At 39.5% G+C, this 24,441-nt stretch overlaps 1 protein-coding gene across 32 annotated transcripts in view; it reads left to right on the top strand.

Annotated features, from left to right (window-relative positions):
- The window catches only part of PLEKHA7 (pleckstrin homology domain containing A7), a 167,536-nt gene that overhangs the window by 119,660 nt on the left and 23,435 nt on the right, over positions 1–24,441 (top strand). For 13 of the 32 annotated variants that reach the window (XR_014519438.1, XM_083476542.1, XM_083476545.1 and 10 more), the window contains 10 exons: positions 1,762–2,284; positions 6,978–7,064; positions 8,717–8,770; positions 17,484–17,552; positions 17,663–17,743; positions 18,356–18,505; positions 20,193–20,294; positions 22,826–22,934; positions 23,425–23,663; positions 24,232–24,420. Coding sequence is in view for 31 of the 32 variants with exons in the window: in XM_083476542.1 (XP_083332668.1) it covers positions 1,762–2,284; positions 6,978–7,064; positions 8,717–8,770; positions 17,484–17,552; positions 17,663–17,743; positions 18,356–18,505; positions 20,193–20,294; positions 22,826–22,934; positions 23,425–23,663; positions 24,232–24,420 (1,603 nt within the window). In the remaining variant the exon portion in view is untranslated. Of the gene's footprint in view, positions 1–1,761; positions 2,285–6,977; positions 7,065–7,449; positions 7,570–8,716; positions 8,771–13,926; positions 14,008–17,483; positions 17,553–17,662; positions 17,744–18,355; positions 18,506–20,192; positions 20,295–22,825; positions 22,935–23,424; positions 23,664–24,231; positions 24,421–24,441 lie in introns of all 32 variants that reach the window. The other 19 variants (XM_083476547.1, XM_083476544.1, XM_083476548.1 and 16 more) reach the window with 5 other exon arrangements.

Genomic DNA, 24,441 nt, shown 5'->3' with positions numbered 1-24,441 from the left:
TGTACAGAGAAATTTGTGCAAAGTTCAAGGATGAGCTTATTTGTTTTCTGCCAGCTATTCATTCCTCTGTCAGGACTCTGGTCTCACAGTCTCGTATCTTTTATGATTCCGACTAAACATCAGAAATAACTTTCTGATGGTGTGGGCTGTTCAACAGTGGAACAGACTCTCTTGGAAGGTGGTGGACTCACCCTCGTGGCAACTTTTAAGCAGAAGTTGGATGGACGTCCGTCATGGATGCTTTAGTTGATATTGCTGCATTGCAGGGGGTTGGACTAATTCATTCATTCATTCATCCATTCATTCATTCATTAAATTTGCATACTACCTTCACCCTTAGCTCTCAAGGTGGTTCACAGCAAGAGAATACAAGATCAAAATACAAAATACATAATAAAAACAAAAACAAAACAAGTCAATAACCCCCTTCCCCTTCCCCTCTCAGAGTCTCTTCCAGCTCTACAATTATATGGTCCTTTGTCTTCCATCCATTTAGTTCTAACACTTAACTGATGGGCACCCTTCACAGCATGAGCATGATGAGCTTATGCTACCCAACAGCTACTTGGTTGATGCAGTCCAAGTGTTTCTGGTCCTTGCTTGTTTTCTTCCAAGAAAAAAGTGAGAATGATTTTTAATGTTAGCTTGGCAAAAGGCCCAGTAAAGTCATTTGATGCATTAAATCAATAGCTCCTTAATTGTGCAACAGATGAGACTACTTATGTGACATGATGGTTTCCTGTTAAATTGGCTGCTCAGGCTTTAAGCTACTTTTGTCATGAAGCATAATTAATCTTGTCATGAAGCCAGGTAGTCAAGTCATGTAGAACCTTGGGAGAATCTGCTTGTTTTTTTGCTGAGAATATTATTTTACAAATAACTCAACTGAGGATAGAGACATTTTTAGCAAATGATAATGTATCAGAAACGTCCTTTCTGTTTCCACAAAATGCATGTATGTTTACTGAACATATCTTGTTGAAAGCTTCCTTTTTTCAACTGCAGGTGATTGTTTTCTTTGGGATAAAGCAGGGGTTTCCAGCCTACGGTCCATGGACCACAAGTGGTCTGCAAGCTGCATCCAAGTGGCTGTGGCATGTCCACGTTAAATAATCATATTTATTTTAATTGTGTTTTTATCGCTTCTTTCATTCTTTTATCTATTTTGTTACAATTTGAATTATTTGGAATACAAATCGTAATGCAATAGAATACAAAAAATAAAATAATTCATGAAAATACAATTACAAATCATACAGCATCTAGCACATCACATTTGCTGCCACAGACAGAAAATCATTAAGTGCTCTGCCAAGACAGGCAGCAAGTGCTGGTGGGAACCCTTAGGATAAACAAATAACATTTTGTTTAATAGCATGCTCCACCTAGTGGTCAACATGTTGCTAAGGAAACTGTCTCAGGTTTGAGACCGTTTTTAAGAAGAGCTGAGTAACTTGCTTCACATGGTGCAAGCACACTTTTTAAAATCCAAATTTTGCCTGCAGATTTTGCAGGGTTTTGAACATGATAAAACAGAGGCAAAAGTAGCCTGAGTAAGTACACCATGAAAGGGCATCACTCTTTCAAATGGCTGTCAACTCTGAAAAAATGGTTAAAGGCTATTGTGGCCTATGAGATTCTACACATACTTGTTTGCTTCAATTAAATAAAGGAATTCTAAAGTTGGATTTTGTGAAACCTTGACTTTAATAATAGCTGCATTCTCATTTAATACTTAATGAAACAATTTTTCTCAAACAGTCTTGCATCTGATCAGTCCCTTATTCGCCAAGTGCCCAGTCATTCCATATCTTTTCCTGAGAATTATCATACCTTGCCAAAGAATACCAGGCAGCCTTCAGGAAGTTCACCGCCCTCAAATCGCAATCTGCCAAGTGACTACAAGTATGCTCAAGACCGGGTTAGCCACTTGAAGATGTCCCATGATGAGAGACGAGCTAACAAAGATGGTACTGTGTGGCAGCTGTATGAGTGGCAACAGAGACAGCAGTTTAAACATGGCAGTCCCACAGCACCTATTTATATTGGTTCTCCAGACTTCACAGACCGTGGTAAGGGAAGAAGTTCATTAGATGTTCCACGTTCAGTTTCTGTTCCCCCATCTCCTTCTGATATACCACCACCTGGGCCCCCTAAAATTTTTCCACCTCGAAGACCACACACTCCTGCAGAAAGGGTTACTGTCAAACCATCTGATGAGAGACCAATGATAGATGTTCCTTTTGCTGGATCACCCATGAAGATTCGAAGTCAAACTATAAAAGTGAGTAAATTTTACTGATATATTTTTCAGACTTTACTAATGATGTGTAATAGAATTACCCTGCAACGTTTCTAAGTACTAGCCTTTAGATTATTTGATCAATGTTCACTGTCAATATTCTTACATTATCCACTGAAACTTGTATTTTCAAAGCCAGGATTTATGTCCTCAGTGAATGAGATGCAGCCTTTGTCATATATATATATATATATATATATATATATATATATGCAGGTTTTGGTGTCCTCGGGTGTCTTCCCGTGTAAAAGTTGGGGTGTCTAGGCGACGTTTCGACGAGGTCTCACTCGTCATCTTCAGGCTGGTGCTTTCGGCTTCTTGTTACTGGAACAGAGCGGGATCTCAGTGTTTGAGTTCCTATAAATACTGTAGAGGGGTGTGGTGTATTGCCTCAAAAGTTCTGGGCAGAGGGGAAGTTCCCAGGCTAGTGTTCTTTTCTTCTTTTGTTCCTTAATTACTTGAGGGATATCTTGAGTGATTTCTTGAGTGATATTCTGAGTACCACTTAGGTGGGTCATTAGGTGTGGATTAGTTGCTAAAGCCTTCGTGTCTTGACCTCTTGAATTTGTGAAGAGTTTTTCTGGGAAGATGGCTGTACTGCACTTAGTTGTGCTTTGGCTTGGCTTCGTGTATAGGGGCGAGCTGTGGTTTTGTGCCCTGTGCCAGCCAGATCTGTGTAGGGATTGCAGGGGGGTGCAGCATCCGGAGGTGCCACTATGGTTTGGTTACTGGATGGTGTCTGTAATTTATCTGTGGAGAGGGTCTGGGTTTGGGTCTGGTGTGGTTGATTGGTGGTGGCGTTCTGTGTGCCTCTGGATCTGGTGTCGGTTTTTGTGGGGAGGGCTAATTTCCAGATGTCTGGCAGGCGGGACGTGTCGTCACGCTTGTTCATGTTGTGAGGGTGTTTCTCTATCTCGATGGAGAGGGTCTGGGTTTGGGTCTGGTGTGGTTGATTGGTGGTGGCGTTCTGTGTGCCTCTGGATCTGGTGTCGGTTTTTGTGGGGAGGGCTAATTTCCAGATGTCTGGCAGGCGGGACGTGTCGTCACGCTTGTTCATGTTGTGAGGGTGTTTCTCTATCTCGATGGAGAGGGTCTGGGTTTGGGTCTGGTGTGGTTGATTGGTGGTGGCGTTCTGTGTGCCTCTGGATCTGGTGTCGGTTTTTGTGGGGAGGGCTAATTTCCAGATGTCTGGCAGGCGGGACGTGTCGTCACGCTTGTTCATGTTGTGAGGGTGTTTCTCTATCTCGAGATAGAGAAACACCCTCACAACATGAACAAGCGTGACGACACGTCCCGCCTGCCAGACATCTGGAAATTAGCCCTCCCCACAAAAACCGACACCAGATCCAGAGGCACACAGAACGCCACCACCAATCAACCACACCAGACCCAAACCCAGACCCTCTCCACAGATAAATTACAGACACCATCCAGTAACCAAACCATAGTGGCACCTCCGGATGCTGCACCCCCCTGCAATCCCTACACAGATCTGGCTGGCACAGGGCACAAAACCACAGCTCGCCCCTATACACGAAGCCAAGCCAAAGCACAACTAAGTGCAGTACAGCCATCTTCCCAGAAAAACTCTTCACAAATTCAAGAGGTCAAGACACGAAGGCTTTAGCAACTAATCCACACCTAATGACCCACCTAAGTGGTACTCAGAATATCACTCAAGAAATCACTCAAGATATCCCTCAAGTAATTAAGGAACAAAAGAAGAAAAGAACACTAGCCTGGGAACTTCCCCTCTGCCCAGAACTTTTGAGGCAATACACCACACCCCTCTACAGTATTTATAGGAACTCAAACACTGAGATCCCGCTCTGTTCCAGTAACAAGAAGCCGAAAACACCAGCCTGAAGATGACGAGTGAGACCTCGTCGAAACGTCGCCTAGACACCCCAACTTTTACACGGGAAGACACCCGAGGACACCAAAACCTGCATTCCTGTACCCGTGAAAATCTACGAAAACATATATATATATATATATATATATATTTGCTTTCGTAGATTTTCACGGGTACAGGAATGCAGTACAGCCATCTTCTCAGAAAAACTCTTCACAAGCTCAAGAGGTCAAGACACGAAAGCTTTAGCAACTAATCCACTCTTAATGACCCTCCTAAGTGGTACTCAGAATATCACTCAAGAAATCACTCAAGATATCCCTCAAGTAATTAAGGAACAAAAGAAGAAAAGTCACACTATCCTGGGAACTTCCTCTCTGCCCAGAATACACCACACCCCCTCAACAGTATTTATAGGAACTCAAACACTGAGATCCTGCTCTGTTCCAGTAACAAGAAGCCGTAAGCACCAGCCTGAAGATGACGAGTGAGACCTCGTCGAAACGTCGCCTAGACACCCCAACTCTTACACGGGAAGACACCCGAAGACACCAAAACCTGCATTCAAGAAATCACTCAAGATATCCCTCAAGTAATTAAGGAACAAAAGAAGAAAAGTCACACTATCCTGGGAACTTCCTCTCTGCCCAGAATACACCACACCCCCTCAACAGTATTTATAGGAACTCAAACACTGAGATCCTGCTCTGTTCCAGTAACAAGAAGCCGTAAGCACCAGCCTGAAGATGACGAGTGAGACCTCGTCGAAACGTCGCCTAGACACCCCAACTCTTACACGGGAAGACACCCGAAGACACCAAAACCTGCATATATATATATATATATATATATATGTAGGTTTTGGTGTCTTCGGGTGTCTTCCCGTGTAAGAGTTGGGGTGTCTAGGCGACGTTTCGACGAGGTCTCACTCGTCATCTTCAGGCTGGTGCTTTCGGCTTCTTGTTACTGGAACAGAGCAGGATCTCAGTGTTTGAGTTCCTATAAATACTGTTGAGGGGGTGTGGTGTATAGCCTCCAACGTTCTGGGCAGAGAGGAAGTTCCCAGGTTAGTGTGCCTATTCTTCTTTTGTTCCTTAATTACTTGAGGGATATCTTGAGTGATTTCTTGAGTGATATTCTGAGTACCACTTAGGTGGGTCATTAAGTGTGGATTAGTTGCTAAAGCTTTCGTGTCTTGACCTCTTGAGCTTGTGAAGAGTTTTTCTGAGAAGATGGCTGTACTGCACTTAGTTGTGCTCTGGCTTGGCTTCGTGTATAGGGGCGAGCTGTGGTTTTGTGCCCTGTGCCAGCCAGATCTGTGTAGGGATTGCAGGGGGGTGCAGCATCCGGAGGTGCCACTATGGTTTGGCTACTGGATGGTGTCTGTAATTTATCTGTGGAGAGGGTCTGGGTTTGGGTCTGGTGTGGTTGATTGGTGATGGTGTTCTGTGTGCCTCTGGTTCTGGTGTCGGTTTTTGTGGGGAGGGCCCAAATTTTTGTGGGGAGAGCCCAGACCCAAACCCAGACCCTCTCCACAGATAAATTACAGACACCATCCAGTAGCCAAACCATAGTGGCACCTCCGGATGCTGCACCCCCCTGCAATCCCTACACAGATCTGGCTGGCACAGGGCACAAAACCACAGCTCGCCCCTATACACGAAGCCAAGCCAGAGCACAACTAAGTGCAGTACAGCCATCTTCTCAGAAAAACTCTTCACAAGCTCAAGAGGTCAAGACACGAAAGCTTTAGCAACTAATCCACACTTAATGACCCACCTAAGTGGTACTCAGAATATCACTCAAGAAATCACTCAAGATATCCCTCAAGTAATTAAGGAACAAAAGAAGAATAGGCACACTAACCTGGGAACTTCCTCTCTGCCCAGAACGTTGGAGGCTATACACCACACCCCCTCAACAGTATTTATAGGAACTCAAACACTGAGATCCTGCTCTGTTCCAGTAACAAGAAGCCGAAAGCACCAGCCTGAAGATGACGAGTGAGACCTCGTCGAAACGTCGCCTAGACACCCCAACTCTTACACGGGAAGACACCCGAAGACACCAAAACCTACATTCCTGTACCCGTGAAAATCTACGAAAGCAAATATATATATATATATATATACATGACTATAAACATGTTAACTCTACATTTACTGAGTCAGTGACTCTGTTTAAATTTATTTGGTTGAATTCAGGAGGCCAAGGCACTTAGTGCCCACTGAAATCAGTAGGAACTAAATTAATCATGGGTAACTTCATATTGGTTTCAGTGCAACCTAAGTGCAACTAAATTAGTCTGGTTCTAACCCTTTAAGTTTAAAAGGTTATATTTTTCTATGTAAAAAATCATGAGGAAAAATATCTTTTGGAGGTAAAGCAGTATAAATATGACACCGTAGATCATATATTATTGTAGGCTTTATACTGAGAGACCCAGAGACTGGTAAGTCACCACAGGCACAAAGATTCATTCCCTGGCTCCAGGAGATACCATCCTATATATCTCTTGGAAGTCTGTCCATTGTGCCCACTTAGGTGACCCTGTTTGTTGCTCTTTTTATGCCCTTTAACTAAACCATGCTTCATGCATTATTCACATGACAGCAGGGGAGGGCTTACATAACTATAGCATAGAAAGCTGCCTTATTTCGAGTCAGATTATTTGTTCATCTAGCTCAGTATCGGCTGCATCAAATGGCAATTTAAGTCAATCCACCTTGATGCAAGGATGGGAAGTGTGAATTTGAAGGGTTTAAGAAAAGAAAATTCCATTTTAAATTACTCTTTAATACTGCCTTTCCATTTATACAGAACTCAGCACACGTAGATAGGCGTTCCATGCCTACAATGGGATATATGACCCACACTGTAAGTGCTCCAAGTTTGCATGGGAAATCGGTACGTATAAGCATTTCTAGTTTCCTTCCCCTTCTATGTACCAGCTGAATTTACTAGAACTTCTAAGGATGTCTGAGTCCAAAACTCTCTTTATTGATTTTTCATGTCTTGTTAACGGAATCGAGTAACTTGAACTTCCTGGCTCTAAATGTGGCCTACATTCAACTGCCATTGAAGTCATTATAAGCGGAACTGTTCATGGAATTTGCTTTTGTGTTTTCTGACATTAAAGTACAATATTCCAATCAAAGACAAAAATACAAACTGGTTGCTTAACTGTGTCAAATATACATTTTCTGGGCACCTTAGGTGAAGAATTATAGCTACAGTGACTCTCCCTGAAAACTGCTAATTTCCTCTTTACAATGTGTCCAAATACCTACAGCCTGAAGAGCTAACATTGCTTCTCATTCGATTAAGGAGACATCAGGCTAAGTTGGCTAGTATACGAAATTACACAATCGCCCAATTACTACAGCACTTGCCAACTAATTCCTCTTACCAGGTCAGCTGCTGATTGGCTCATTTGTGCTGTATATGATATTCTGTGACTCTGCAAGTGCTTCACTGGTACCATGCTCAAGTCTGTGCTTTCTTGCCCATTCTTCAGTATGTTCAAGTCCCCAGTTCATTCATAGTTTTCCTTTGCTCTGGCATGGGCTAGAGATTGTAAGCATTTTTTTAACTATGGGATGCTGTTGCATATGAATAACTGCTATTATTTTGCTTTGATGTTCGTTTTTGTGATTGTTGCCTTAAAAATCCGTTCAAGAGGCAAGCTTACTAACTTGCAGATTTATTAATTTTGGCTGAAAAAAGTAAGCTTTTCCACTCATTCTTGATGGAAGTGGCTTAATTCACTACATGCTGCTTGTCCCCCCCCCCCCAACTGAAATATATTAAGGAACTAGAGAGGGTATCTGTATTGGCTCAGCATTGTGTCAGCTATTTGTGTGTCCATTAGTTTATCATAATCTAGTTGTCTTTTTGCACCATATACTAGTAACAATCAAAGGCAGCAGTATAACAATAACTCTACTTTGAATGAATAATTATCAGATTTAATACGTTTTAAGCTAGGAGCTTTAGTTTATAGTTTAGGATAAAATTATTTGTGTCACAAAGATGTGCCTCATGGAGCATGAAATAGTAGTCGTCTCTGTATATTATTTGAAAATTAAAACTAAAAATATTTTGTCCATCAGTTAGACTAATTAGATGAAAGTAATAGATACATTGATAAAAAAATTTAAAACAAACAATTAATACTTCTATCAAGGAAAAATTTTACATGGTGAATTTAATGAAGATGTTTTCATATCTTCATCATAAAAAGGTCTTGATAATTAAAATAATTTTAAATGTACAAGTGATTTTGATAGCCCTGCATGTTAGCTAACTGCGTAGAAAGGAAAATAATCTATGATCTTGATGTTTGTAAGGTTGATGAAGATGATGTGCTGCCATTGATGCACTGTATTCATTTGTCATTCAACCATAAACATCAGTGTGTTAATGATAAGTCTTCCTAGATAGCTAGTTTATCATTTATATGCTTTTGCAGAAGTTCCCAAAAGTACTTGCTAGTTAGTTACAGAGTTCAGTATTGCAATAGATTGTTCTATATTCTTTTTATGTACTTCCATTTGCAGGCTGATGATACCTACATCCAGCTGAAGAAAGATCTTGAATATTTGGATTTGAAGGTAAAACATGTTCGTATAAAATATTTTAGTATTTTACAGTTGATCTATCCTCTATACAACCCTCATTAGTGTATTTATGTTATAGTATCAGTTTTCAATCCTTTGCTATTCTGATTTCTTTTTTCTGTAACTGGAGTAAATTTTAAATGTAAAATACACTGGATATACAGTATAACATGACATCAAAACAGCCTCTTTATTTTGGAGAAAATCAGAGAGCCTCATGCACTACTTGAAGGCACATCCACTCATGCAAGGAAATGTATTTTTGCCAGTTCCCCCTTCTTCTGCACCCCCATGTCACAACATATTTGTGCCAGGGGCTCAATATTATCAGCTGCTAATAAACAGATGGTAGTGCTTGCTTCTTACTCTTTAATTCTATTTCTGCTAAAAACTGCCTGTTTTACTAATAATTATTTGTTCCTTTATTTGTCTACAATATTTGTATTACCTTATTTGCTATCAGTTCCAAAGTCAGCTCCTAATAACGCAAAACACTAACAATGTAGGTCACATTAATAATAATATAAATGCCACCATAAAAATCCTTCATTAAAAATGGCAGCAACAGTAAAACTAGCAACAAAAAACGCAAAGCAAATAAAAAGCACCAATTTGACAAATGTTTATCATGACATTCTGGTACCGTCAATAGTTTGGTTTAGGAGTAGGAATAAAAATTAAATATAACAATGTTAACTAGAGTTAAATGTGAATGCAGATACATGTTAATAATACTGTAATGTTTTACATGTTCAATCAGAAACCAGAGTGCTTGTATTTAGTGATGCTTACTCCCAGATGTGCGTGCAATTTATGCACTCACCTTCATTCTATTAGGACAGAAAAATAGAAATAGGTTTCTGAACTTACCTTAACCTAGGCTATGTTTTCTGTTAGGAAATGTTTCCAAAGCAAATCTTTGGGGAGATGTGATTTCCTGATACTAAAAATAAAGGCTGTGGTTTGTGAAACAACACAACTGTCATTTGAAGCTATTTGTTTGCAATATGCTCCGTACAGACCTAATTGAAACCCACAGTTAAGGGTGGCAGGGTAAAATTGTTTGCAAAGGGGAAGAATATAGAAAATAGAAAAGGCACATGCCTATAGCCTGTTATTAGTTCCCTAACCATAGTTCAAATGTAGTGTTGTATCTGGGAACATAGTCATAATGATATTTGCCCCTGGTCAGAGCAGATACATTTGATATTGATATAATGATATTTGCCCCAAAGCAATACATTTTCTTAGAGTTTCTGGACTGCACATAAAAAACAAAGACATATTTGAAAGGTTTATTTTTTAAAGTATTCCAAGATAGAAGGTTCCATTTTGAAGTTGTTGTTCTCTGCTTGAAGGTAAGTGGATGAGATATAGCTTTTTATTTTTAAAATACAGTTCAACAATACGATATGAAAGAAACAAAAACATAACATATATGAATTAAGCAGAACAAAACAGATACAGCAGCAGTTAACTAAACAGTGTTTAAAGGTAGTAGGAAAACATTTCCAAATTTATTCTCACCAAAAGATTGTGTAAACAAGACTCTGTGTCATCAGCATATTGATGGCCCCCCACCTCAAATCTCTGAAAAAGTTATGCAGATGTTAAATGGCATGGAGGACAGAGTAGACCCATCTTTACCTCAAAATGTACATTGCATAGGAGAGAGCAGAAGCCTCCTGCCGCTGCCCCACATTGCTTTGTGGAACCACCTTGCCAGGTTGGACTGGAACACAGTGCTTCTGATTCCCATCCCAGATTCTAATATAACTTTAGCTTTCCTTAGAGATATTGGGGGGGGGGGGAGATGGGCAATGTTCCTCAAGCCCCTCTTCTTCACAGCTTCCATTCATAGAATCTTAGAATTGGAAGGGACCCAAGGGTCATCTAGTCCAACCCTCTGCAATACAGGAATCAACTAAAGCATCCATAACAGGTGGCCTCCCACCTCTGCTTTAAAGCCTCCAAGGAAGGAGAGTCCACCATCTCTTGTGAGAGTCGGTTCACTGCCAAACAGCTCCCACTGTCAGAAGGTTCTTTCGAATGCATAATGGGAATTGCCCAACATCCAATGTTCAAACAAAATCCTGAATACCTAAAAATCCTAACATATCCATACCATTGTGTCTCTCAAGCAGAAAGCAGATAGGCTCAGGAAAACCATGTCTGAATGATAACAGATTGTAATGATCTGATTTAGACAACCATTTCTTTTCTAGTGCAACCTCATACATTACCACTCAGAAATAAGTTGCATTGAGTTCCATGGAACTTGCTCCCATGGAAGTAAGCATAGGATTGCAGTCTTAAATTCTAGAGATATTAATGTTAAATATCTAACATTCACCTCTTTAAAATATTCTATATATTTTGTATGTATATATATTGTCTAGCATGGGCAGCATTTCATGTAACATGCAGTTATTCTGATGATGGAATATCAAGGTAACTGTTGAGTCTTGTAATGGTTTTTGTTTTCTGTGTTTATGAATTGGGTACAGTCAGTACTTTTTTCTGGGCGTACACAGGGGTACGCATACCCCTAAACATTTTGTGAACCTAAGTTTGGCCTCATTGAGGGGCAGTATTTCAATATGAGTAGGTAAATGAGAGTACCTCTAAACATTTTTTAAGAAAAAAAGCACTGGGTACGGTATGTTTTGAAGAGTGTTGCTTTAAAAGCAGCTGCAGCATGAGTGATACTGTAAATGTTAAGTTTATAGTTCCTTGGTAGCCACTATTTTTTGTTGGTGGAGTTTGAAATAATGCTTTGGATGATATGCTGCATAGAATAAATTCAGTTCCTACTTTTTGACCAACAGTTGACAATATTAAAGACATGAAGGTGTGGAAAATAAGGTGAAGGAATTAATGCATATGCAGCCAATCAAGATGTAAAAAGAACTGTCATAGAATGGTGGATGGGAAGTCAAATAGAATTACTGTATAAGAATAGAAAAAAAGGTGTAATTGTAAAACTTGAAAACTTTTTTTAAAAATAAAAATAATAAAAAAGAATAAATTCAGCTCCTAAATCAAGGCAAATTCAAATTAGCCTGAGATACTCTCTTGAGCTGTTAATCTGAGGCTTGCCTGCTGTATATTGCCATCACAGCAGTATCCAAGCCCCTCAGAATGTAGAAGAGGAAGGGAAAAGGAAATAGAATATACAAGTAATTACCTACAAATAATCTAGAGAGGCTGCAATCACATGTTATCTGCAACAATATCCTTCAGGTTTGGATGGCATGCACCCCGTGGCAGTCCTCTTGCTGCTGAAGGGATCCTGGGGTGATCTGGGCTTTAATATGATGCCATATCCTCCAGGGCTAATAATTCTTCCTTCCAGGATCCTTCCAGTGATGAAGGGCCACCAAAAGGGTCATTTGAAGAGGAAGACTAGCCTTAGAATCCCTGAGAGTCCAGTTCCCTTTCTCACCTTTGCATTCAGTCTGTAGGGATTGTGGCCATCTGCTCCCTTTCAGCCTGTTCTTCTTTCATCCTCTCCCTCTGCAAGTTTTGGATATTTGGTGGAAGGAAGAGGGAGTCCCCAATATTTGTATGCAATGGTAGTAGGAGGTATGTTTTGTTGCTAAAGACTCTGTGCTTCCATGCCTTCCCAGTGTTTAGACACAAGGACACAAATAATGCACACAAATTGTGTTCCACACAAATAATGCACACAAATCATGTTTTCTTTATTCATTCATTGGAGGAGGTTAGTAGATAAACCTAATGCCCTGAATTTCTTAACAGTTATGCTAGCAATCAGAACATACTGAAGGCTGTTTCATATTAGGCATATATAGCTAGAATTTTTTCTATAAACAAACAGTGTAGGAGACTGATCAGTACATTTTTTTATTTTGAGTCCCTAGTTTGTATTGTATTTGAAAGTTACAGAAAATCACCACTTATTACTTCCATTGTGAGCATCAGAACATAATAAGAGCTTGATGGATCTACAGTAGTCTAGCTTCTTGTTCTCAGAGCGGCCAACCAGATGCAAGCAGGAGTTGAGCAATAGAGCACACTCTCTGGTTTCTAGCGACTGGTATTCAGAACCATAGTACTTCCTTTGACCATGAAAGCAGAGAATAGCTTCCATCATGGCTAATAGACATTGATAGACTTATCTAAGAATTTTGTCTAACCCTCTTCTAAAGCCAACCAAGTTGATGACTATCACTGCGAGCTCCAGGGTTAACTACATGCTACATGAAGAAATCCTTTCTTTTATGTGTCCTGAATCTTCCAACATTTGGCTTCCTTGGATGTCCATGAGTTCCAAGGTTATGTGCGAGAGAGAAACTTTTCTCTCTCCACTTTCTCCATGCCATTCATAATTTTATAAACTTTAACCGTGTCACTATTTATTCACCTTTTTCTAAAGTCCCATATTGTGCAACCTTTTCTCTTGGGGGAGCTGCTCCATATCCTTGATCTTTTCGGTTTCCCTTTTCTGAACCTTTTCCAACTCTACAATATCATTTTTGAGGTGAGGAGACAAGAACTGTACACAGTATTCCAAAGGCAGTCACACCATAGGTTTGTATTATGATAACAGTTTTATTTTCAATTCATTTCCTAATGATTCCTAGCTTGGAATTTGCCTTTTTCAGAGCTGCCACACACTGGATTGACATCTTCATTCAGCTATCGACTATGACCCCAAGGTCTCGTTCCTGGTCATTCACTACCAGTTCAGACCACATAAGTGTAGATGTGAAATAAATATTTTTTGCTGCAAAGAATCTTTGGAGCATTTACATTGATTTGCGTTTTCCATTTTGACACCCATTCATTCAGTTTGGAGATGTCCTTTTGGAGCTCTTCACAATCTGTTTTTGTTTCAGTAACTCTGAATTACCTAGTATCATCAGCAAACTTGGGAAAAGAGCACATGAGAAGCAAAAAATGCTTTTACGTCTCCCCCTGCCCCCCCGTCCCTCCTGCCACTCCAGTTTCTAAGAAATGTGTTAGTCAACTAACTGTATGGAGTGTTGAACTGCAGCAAGGAGAAGTCATGCTGCTAAAAATAATAGTATACATATATTTTTATTTTCCTGTTTTGTTGTTTATTGGCTTCTAGTGTCAACTTTTCCTCTATAACAAGATATGTATTAAAATTTTGTTTGAAACAGATAAAAAATAATGGACCTCTGATCAACATGGTTTACAAAGTTCTAAAGAGCTCAGCACAAGGGTTACTATCCAGTATAAATGTAAGAGTGCCTGTAACGGAAATGTAACCATTCCATTGCTTTCTTCAATGGCAGTCAATGTTTAAGTGGCTAAGCATCCACAGGTGTCTCATGATACATACGACACCACAGCTTTCTGCAAGATGTGTGTTTTTGGAGGCTTTGTGCAATCTTATGGCTGGCACAGTACTGCTTGATTTCATTTTCATGTGTTGGAAACTAGTGGTGGTGATTCCATTTCTATAATTATGAAAATACAGAAGCATGCTAATTTTGTTTTGATTTTGCTGCTTTGACAATGAGTTGATTTTATGTGTACTGTTATATGATATAATTTGATGATATATTTTTTCCTTGGCTCACTGTGCACTGTATACCTTTTAGATTTCAGATCAGTTCCCTTGCTTGCATATTTGTTGTTATACTGATTACTTACATTCTGTTATACCAATATATAGTATGTGTTGCTTATCTTAGAAAGTTTTAAATCCACACAATATTCTAGGTGGCAGTTTAAAAGGAAATGGTGCTTTACTGCAATAAAAAAAACCTAAATCTAAATATTGCCAAAAGGCAATAAGCCCTCCTGTATTTGATTATTTGGTTTCCATTTTATCAGTTTACAATGATGGGAACTTGAAGATGGAGCTGTGACAAATAGTCATGAATGGTAAATAGAACTAATAATAGTACTAATATTAATTCCAGCTTTTTTATAGTGCCTTCTGAATGTTCAAAGGCTTCACATACATTTTTCTTAGTAATCTTTGTAACAGAAAGTCAGAATTATTATACAGAAAGTGCCTTCTGAATGTTCAAAGGCTTCACATACATTTTTCTTAGTAATCTTTGTAACAGAAAGTCAGAATTATTATACAGAAAGTCAGAATTATTACACCACCTTGCAGTCACATAGCTGCAGCTGAAACAGTACCTTTTCTAAGGCTACCTAGTGTAATAATGCACAAGGTGAGTTTTGAACAAGACATTTTCTGGCTGACTACTTGTTCTTGTTATACTAACTACTGTCTTCTGCCTCAAGAGTTAAATATCATTTTCATATCCTTTGGGTAAATCATGATGGCTTGGCCCCTGAGGTGATTTCATGTGGTGAAAATAAAAATATATTTCAGTTGTAAAAAAAACCGACCCAGTAACATTCATTATTACATTTCTTGTTTGGGTTTTGTATGTAGCATTTGTGAAATATGTAAATATACATATATGTACATGGGTGCATGTGCTGAGTAACTGGGAAACACTTCTTGTAGCACCAGATTTGTTACAGACGAGGCGTGAGGAACCTCAGACCTGGGATTGAATGCTTCCCTCCAGGCCCTCATATCTGACTGTTGGAAGTCTCCTCCAGCCACACCCCTCACAGGCCCTGCTTCATGCCCCAAGTATTTTGTGTGGCTGGAATGTGTCCTTGAACTCTGATAATGCCTCTTGCTTGCCTGGATGGGTGATAAAGAGATTGCCGGGAGGAGGGGCGGGGCATGGGACTAGCCTAGTGTACAGATATAAAATTAGCATTCATTGTTCCATTCGCTTTTGCCTCTAGCCCTGCCCATCCCTGCATGTCTCCCTTTAAATGTTGGCCAGAAGGGAATGCAGCCCTTAGACTAGGCCTATAGGGCTATAACCATGTTATAGGCCAAACATATACAGTGGTACCTCGGTTGAAGAACAGCTCTGTTTACGAACTATTTGATTTACGAACTCCGCAAAACTGGAAGTAGTGTCCCGGTTTGCGAACTTTACCTCAGTCTAAGAACGGAAGCCAAACGGTGGAAGGGCACTGGTGGCAAGAGACCTCATTGGTTTAAGAACGGTTTCGGTTTAAGAAACCAAGGTACCACTGTATTCTATTCACTTGAGTATTTTGTCTGATCTATTAGGATGGTTGCACATTCCACTCCTGTCTCTACTACCCCCCCTCCATTTTTCTATGGGTCTGCTCCCAATGCTGGGTCCATCCATCCATCCATCACATCCATCCATCACACTTTTTATCCTGTATAGTGCAGGAACTTAACACCTTATAGGGTCAGTATATTTCTCTTCCAGCTATCAGCAGCATATTGCAGGTGAACATTGTTTGCATAAGGAAATTTATCATTTGGAACCCAGCCAAATTTGAAAGAATTGTTGTGCATGTGGATCCTCCCTGAAACACTTTGGATCAGGGCCAATATATCAGGCTGCTATACCAGCAAAGAACTGGTGACATTTATGGGTATTAAAACAATTTAAAACAATATGTTTTTGAAAAAAGCCCAAGAAACCTAGCCTTTGAAATAGAACCACAGATGTTTAATTTTCAGCATTAAGAAATCAAAGAATTAGTTCTGGGGGGATGTAATCCAGCAAAATCTGCTGTGCTATGTTAATATAAAATGGATTTGTTTAGAAATTTTGTAGAAGAATCATAGAATGTGTAAAGATATTAATAATAATAATAATAATAATAATAATAATAATAATAATAATAATAATTTTTTTTTAAAAAAAATATCCTGCCCTCCCCAGCCGAAGCCGGGCTCAGGGCGGCTAACAACAATAAAACAGTACAAAAGTACAGCATAAACAACACTCTAAAATCATTCATTATAAAATTAATTAATTCAAGCCACTGGCAACCATTGGGCCAGAGCTCCGCGAAGATTGCCGAGGGAGGGAGTCAGGCTGTGCCCTGGCCAAAGGCCTGGTGGAACAGCTCTGTCTTGCAGGCCCTGCGGAAAGATGTCAAGTCCCGCAGGGCCCTGGTCTCTTGTGACAGAGTGTTCCACCAATGGAACAGCAATGCTTACTTGCCCCGTTTGTTAAGAATTCACATTGCTGCTATAAAACTTTAAAGATAAATTAAACAACCATATTTTAAAAGATCCCAAATTTTATATAAGATATTTGTAATACTACTAGTGTAGGCAACATCATCATGTGGGGATATATCTTTTTTGAAGAATCTTCTCCTTCCTAAGCCCTACCAGGGTTATGCTGGCTGCCCACGGGAGATGATAGTGGGTGGCTTCTTTCTTTTTCCCTCCCTTCATTTTTCTATTAAAAAACAAACAAAACAAAAATGTCTATTGGTTTCAATGGGCAGGAAAATGACTGTGGTAGCTTCAGGGCTGGTGTAGTTTTTCTCTCTTATTGGGAGAATGGGAATTCTGTAGATCCTATGTGTCCAAGGCCTCTTGGATCTGTCTCAATAAGCTCTTTTCTTCTCCTACTACTGTCAAAAGTAATGGCGACAGACCTTGCTGCTGCTGCTGCATTAAGGAGACCTCTGGTTGCAGTCCTCCTTCTCCATCTGCAGACTACACTCTAGGTCCACAGCATCCAGAGGCCCTTCTGATGCCTCCCAAGGAGCTTAGATTCCTACTTAAATAATCTTTAAAATATAGAGGGAATTAGTAAAGTTTTCTCCAAACCTTTTTTGTTTATGGCCAACTTTTAATTTTACTTTCAAATCTTTATTTTTTATTTTTTAGGTAACAGGGCGTGATACAATAAAAGAACGAAATGCAAAACCCATCAGGATTGGAGAAAGTGATATTGATGTAAGAATAAAGCATAATTTTACTAAGGATGTAGTTGTCTTGATGAACCAATCAGAATCCAGTTCTGTTTTATTATTCTAATCTTTCTTTATATACGTTCTTGTTTGTAGGTGAAACTAAGTGTTCTCTGTGAACAAGACAGGATTCTACAAGACCTAGAAGACAAAATAAGAGCCCTGAAGGAAAATAAAGTAAATAGTATTGCAATCCTTCCATTGCCTTGTTTCTCTAACAGGTTTTGCAGTAAAATATGGCAATCATTGTAGTTACTGCAATTGCTTATTTTGGATAGTATGCTCAACTGCTGTGTTCATTGATGGGAACAGGGTTGAGATGAAAATAGGATGCATTATTAAAATACAGTGATTTGGCAAATAGATGTCACACCATGTTTTGCTTGCAAGCCCAGCTGTTGGGTATGGAATTGGAATTAGAATGATCAAGGCAGAGGTCAACAGTGGTTGATAACTGCTGTCCGTAATCAACTTTCTGGAGATGAGGTCTGAAATTTCCCATGTTGTAATATTGCATTGAGTAGCGAAATTCTGTTTTCTGATACCAAATGAGGACGATAGTAGATGCTGGTAGCATCATTAACAACATAGAATAAAAGTGAACAAGAACTAAGGCTGATTTGAGGTTAATAATATGCTAAAAAGAAAATAACAGCACAGTCCTATGCATATCTCCGTCAGATAATATGCATATATATTTCCAGGGCTAAAGGTCAGTTAGATATGTGTATAAATTTGTTTTAAATTTGCTGATGTGTTGCTTTTCAATATCTTTTAAATCTTCTACAGGATCAGTTGGAATCTGTCCTGGAAGTGTTACATCGGCAGATGGAACAATACAAAGACCAACCACAGCACACAGAAAAGATTTCATACCAGCAGAAACTTTTGCAGGAGGATCTCGTACATATTCGGGCAGAAATATCCAAAGTGTCTACAGTAAGTAATTCCTAGAGATACAAAAGTTAACTTGTAGACAAATATTTTAGTGTTCAGCCATTTTAATTCAATTTTCATGGCAGACCCAATGAAATGGAATATGGTTATCTGCTACCAATACTTTCAGAGCAATCTGAACTGGGACTGGGAAGCAGTAGGGCAGAGCTGAACTTTGCATCCAAAGTTATGCTACCTCATGCTATCTAGGACAGAAAGTGGGAGAACAGGGTTTGTTTTTTAAAAAATTGGACTCGATGGCCCTTGTGGTCTCTTTCAACTCTATGATTCTATGATTCTACTTCCAGAGTTGAGCCCTTCAGGGATCCTCAAGGTTTTGGAGCTAGTGAATCCAAAGCCATAGTAATTGCAAGTAAGAATGCATAGTTTTGTAAGCTAAAGTATATTTGTTTGTGGTATAAACAGCATAAAGTAGTTGCTTTAATACTTAGATCAGCCTGCAGCGTTTTATATCTTTTATTGCTTGTTTGTTTGTTTGTTTATGTATTTCACAAGATGTAAATACTGCTTGATTGTACTATAACCTCAAAACGGTTTACAAGAAGAATAAAACAATAAATTATCAGTGAAAAGTAGTTTAAAGCAACTATTTAAAACATTGAAAAAATAATTATAATCAAAAATAAGCTAAAAACCAGATTAAAACTCATGTCAGCATTCTACTTTTCTGAATAGGCTTTCCTAAACAAATATGTTTTTAGCAGGCATCGAAAACAGTACCATGAAAGTGTGTGACTGATGTCAATAGGCAGGGAGTTCCAAAGTGTGGGTGCTGCCACACAAATATCTTTCAAGGCATTGGGGAGCATCATCTCACACAGTGAAGCATTAATGATGCTCTAGACCCAACCAGTCAGACCCCCCCTCTGCTAGATTTAATAAGCAAGGAGGGACAGGGGTCCAGAGGGGTCCAGAGGGCAGCTGAAACTGTTGTGAGTTCACACATCTGTTGTGAGTTCACACAACACATCATTGATTCTGGCGCTGGTTACGTCAACCAGAGTGGCAACAACTGCAGAGTCAATATCACTCTGAACTCTAGAGACTTTATCCTTAGAGTGTGTAGCCAGTTGATCCCAGTGGGTCCTTGAATGTTCCAGATGTTCCTCCCCACAATGTGAGTCAGTAACCTCTGAACTGTCTAAAAGAACTCCATCAGCCACCTTCTAGAGGATGCAGTGCAAACTGCAAAACGAGCCTTCTTCACAGCTGGTACTGCTGCATGGTAAACACAATTATGTGCTCTAAACAGTGTCCCATCGGCTTTAAAGTGAGACTTGCACCAGTTGTGCTCTGATCTTTGTCTGGCTTGTTTCATATCCTGGAGCTCCCCAGAATAACAAGATGTTACTCTGGCTCCATAGTGCTGGAGAGGACATGTAGGAGCATAGGGAGATCAGGGCTTTGACAGGCTCATCAGCTTTATCCACTGGGAAATATCATCACCATCCTGCCTTTTTCTCTGAGAGGGATTCAAGGTGACTTACAGACAAAACTGAAACAGCTAAAAACATAGGTGGGGGTGGGGGGTATATTCAGTCTCCCAGAGCATTCAGGAACTCCTCAGATTCCATCTTTCTCTAAGGGTGGGGAATCCATATGGACCCACCACACACAAAGGATGGTGGGGATGAAAGGATAAAACTGAATATTTTGTCTTTGCCAACAGGAAATGGAAAATGCCTGGAATGAATATTTGAAACTGGAAAAAGATGTACACCAGCTGAAGCAAGCCTTACAGGAACAAATGAACAGATCGTTTTTTTCTCAGGTGAGGCTTATTCAACTTCATGATTCAAGCAGCTTTTGCACAATGTGCCCAAGCCCTTTGGCAGCGTAGCCAGATCTTGTCCCACTATGTGATCGAATCTTGAGGTAAATGCAGGGGCCAGGATTCCACTTGCACAATGGGGCTTTCCCCTCTCTCCTCCCTATGCCCCACATATCCCCTGAAATTGTTTGGAGGTTGAGAGAATTGCCAGAACAGCATGCAGGGGCAGAAGAGGGGGAATCATTCTATTTGGCAAGCCAAAATGTTTGCTGTGACAGAACAGTCGCTTTAGACCAATATTGAATTCCTCACACATGTGGAGAGTTGCACGTGTGGATTCCACCACAGTGTGCTGTAATAATGCACCACTATGACGTCTGCATGCACAGTATCTCCTGTAAGCTATCAGAAAGAAAACTGAATTGCCATGCAGGAAGCTATTATTTGTTGTTGTCCCTTAGGAAAACTCTGAGGCTGTATGCATTGTGTAAGCTCTCCTTTCCTCTCAGTTCTGGCTGCTTTTTCAACAGCAACCTACACCTTATACCAAAAAGCATGTATCAGTAGCCCAGTGACTTCCTTTTTTGCTCTTGGGAAAGCTGCTTTAGGAGCGAGGGATTGGCAATGAATAAGTGAAGGAAATGGGCAAATAACAATTTTCACACAAGGCCTGAGGTCTTGGAGTTCTGCTGCCAGTCAGCATAAATGGTACCACTGGTCTGATTTAGTATGAGGTAGTGTCATATGTTTCTGTGTTCATTTAGACTTACTACATAAAGTTTCAATATCCTCATTCTTTATTTTCAAATTCATACTTGATTGCTTTTAGTAATGAGGCACAAACACATGTATGTTTGGAATGTAGACCAATTATGCCAAGCAGGCTGTTGCTCCTTTTTGGTCGCGGGGACCTTCATTCAAGGAATTAGGATTTCTTAAATTGCATCTCATATAATCTTTTTTAAAAAGATTATGCACATTCCCCATTTGCTGAAATGAATTGATCAAAATTGACCTTTGTAATTTCATCTCTCAAGCAAACTCTTAAAATGTATTATAAAGAAAAAGTCTGTATTACTTAAAAGGAAGTTATAATTAATTTTGAGATAAAAGTAAGATTTCGATGAGAACTTGGTAGTGCTCCTTGACATTTTACATTGTTATATTAATAAGCTCTTGGAAAAACTGTGGGGTGGGGGGGAGGTTTGGTATTTGGATGGAAAAAAGGATGTCAGAAGTTGCACCCAAGTTAAACAGTATATTAGTGTTCATCTCAAGGATAAAATGGCTTGGCTTTATAGGTTATTAAGCAGATTATTTCTGCTTATTTAATATATTAACTTTTTAATTTTGCTGCTTCTGAAAAGTGTCATGCAAATAAATAAAAATATTAACAAATAAAACATTCCAGTAATTCATATTTAAATCAAACTGTTACAAATCCATATCACACTGGAATAGAAATCCACATGCCTGTCTGGAGAGATTTTTTAAAATTTCATTTCTACACCTGCACATATAAAGAGATGAGGGTTTTTACTCACTAACAATAGCCAAAAAAAAAAAAAAAAGGAATAAAGCCTCTCTTATCTTGATTTTTGAGTTTCATTCATTTTAGTGGTTTAAACCCCAAACAGAATGTACACATCAGGGTTTTATCACATCCTTACCTACTGTCCTCCCATTGCCCCGTGAAAGACTGTTGATTGCAGTCCACAGACTCTCTGGAACAGTGTACGGTGAGGTACAGGTGGCTATTGCTTGAGGGACAGGGTTGGTGAAAACTAATGCTCCCCGCATACAAAGGCAGAAGTTACATCCATTTACACATGGATCACTGCATTCCCAGTGGATGTCTGTTTTCCAGAAACTCACACTTTGTTTCTTTCAGCCATACATATATCATAGAACTTACAATCTACCTAACTGCCCAGCACTGAGAAAAAGTGTTTTACTTGCCATCTATCTTTAATACCTTCATTGTAGCACACTACCATACTGGATAATGACATTATCCAGAATATTGTACAACTAGCAGAGAGCATAAATGAGCAAAATGTATTAAGTTAAGGCAGAGCTTCTTACCTGATTTTTAAAATTGTTTCTCATAGATAAATTCCATGTGTCAATCATCTTGTAGGTTGGGTTATCTATTTCTATTATTTATTTGTGCGTGATAGGATAAGCCCAGTGTTAAAGATGCTAACCACAATGCTGTTTTTTCCACACACATATGAGAAGAACAGACTTGACAATCAGGATCAGCATTGTGTGTGCATTGGTCTGTAGCAGGGTAGCAACACCAGTGGTTGCTGCTGCCCTTGAGTTAGACTTTACTGTCAGGACCATTGTCCTTTCATGCAAAAATGATGTAAGAGGTCTCTCATTTTCAACTATGCTGTTTTGTAGCCAAAGCAACCATATATATTTGATTTAAAGCAAAATAAATGAAAAAATATGTTTTGTACTTACATAACTATTGTTCATATTTTTGCCATTCCTTCACCATTTTCCTGGTCATTGCTTATTAGGAGAAAGCCCAAATGCAAAAAGATTTATGGAGAATAGAAGATGTTACGGCTGGCCTAAGTGCAAACAAATCCAACTATAAAGTCATCATAGAGTCTATAAAGAATCCAGGTAAGTAAAATGCACACATTTTAATGCATACATTAAAAGCTATATCTCCTTATCCAGATCTAAGCTTGAATTAAATTTGGCAGCCACATTTGTTTCTTTGAAGAGTTGCAGCTGTTATTTTAGGGCAATGATGTCTGCATCACAGAGGAATCTCCTTGGTTCACTTCTAATCCTGCATAATGATGGGAGATTGTCCAACATTATGCATTCAAATTGGCTGCTTATCATTCTTAACTTTTCTAACAAAAGCATATCCCATCTTGCACTTCTGGCAACTTTTCTCTCACCTTCTCATTGGCGTTACCATTCAGGGCCTGCTGAAATCTGTCAGGTTCATACATAGAAGAGTATGTATTTTTATATTTCCAAAAGTAGTTCAATAAACATTAAGGTGCTATGTCTAAATATTATATTTAGGTTCGTATTGTGCATGTGGATTCCTCAGTGTTTCTGACCTACATCTGTGTACATTATGTCTTCCTCTTTGCAGAGAGAAAAACAGTGCCTTCATTTTCAAAACCTCTAGTGCCTTCATTATCCTCTACTCTCATGTCAGGGGACAGCAAACTTTCTACTCAGCAAAGTTCACCATCTAGTCCTGTCAAGCCCTCTTTAGAAGTCAGACTTCTTCCGCAGCCTTATACGCAACCTAGAATGTTCTCGCCATCCCAGCAAATGAAAAAAGTTGAGCCTCCAGTTCAGTCACCTGTAAAATTAACGCCAAATGTTGTAAGTGTCATAGCTACGGTATCATGTAATTAGTGGGCTAAAAGCAGTTCTTTTTTCTGGGAGAACGCAGGAGTATGCATACCCCTAAAAAAATTCTGAATCTTTGTACTTTTGTCCATTTACTGTATTTATTTTTCCCGATTTGAACTATAAAATGGTGATTTCCTTGAGTAAAAATGAGAGTACCCCTAAACATTTTTTTTAGGGGGAAAAAGCACTGGCTAAAAGTATTTGGGAATGGGTTTTCTTTGTGTATACAACATACAGTAATGAAGCCTGATACCAGACAGCATATTATTCTGACTCTCTTTACTTCAGTTTTGCAATGCTCTGAATTGAGATGTAACGCTGTGACTTGTTGGCGCTGCTTAAGAAAGACAGGAAACAGGACTGAAGAAATACCCCAAACACATTCTTGAAGCTGTGTTCAGGCCATTAAGTTTGAATTCATACACATTATTTTCTTGAATTTAAACAAAAGAAATGTCAGTTTTATCATTTTGTGCCTGTTGGAAATGGCTGAACACCGAAGGCTAAAGGACATGTTTGCTTCTTAATATTGTGTCAGGAAGATGAAGCGCCACCAAGACCTCCTCTTCCACAGTTGTACAGCCCTGATGACCACCCACCAGCCGTCCCACCTCTTCCCAGGGAAGCCACTGTCATCAGGCACACCTCAGTGCGGGGCCTGAAACGCCAGTCAGATGAAAGGAAACGAGACCGTGAACTAGGGCAGTATGTCAACGGAGATTACAGGGTAAGCACGCAGGCCCTGGTT

This window comes from Podarcis liolepis, assembly GCF_965112155.1.
Source record: "Podarcis liolepis genome assembly, chromosome: 1".
Lineage (NCBI taxonomy): Eukaryota > Metazoa > Chordata > Lepidosauria > Squamata > Lacertidae > Podarcis > Podarcis liolepis.
This window is presented reverse-complemented; position numbering and strand designations above follow the sequence as displayed.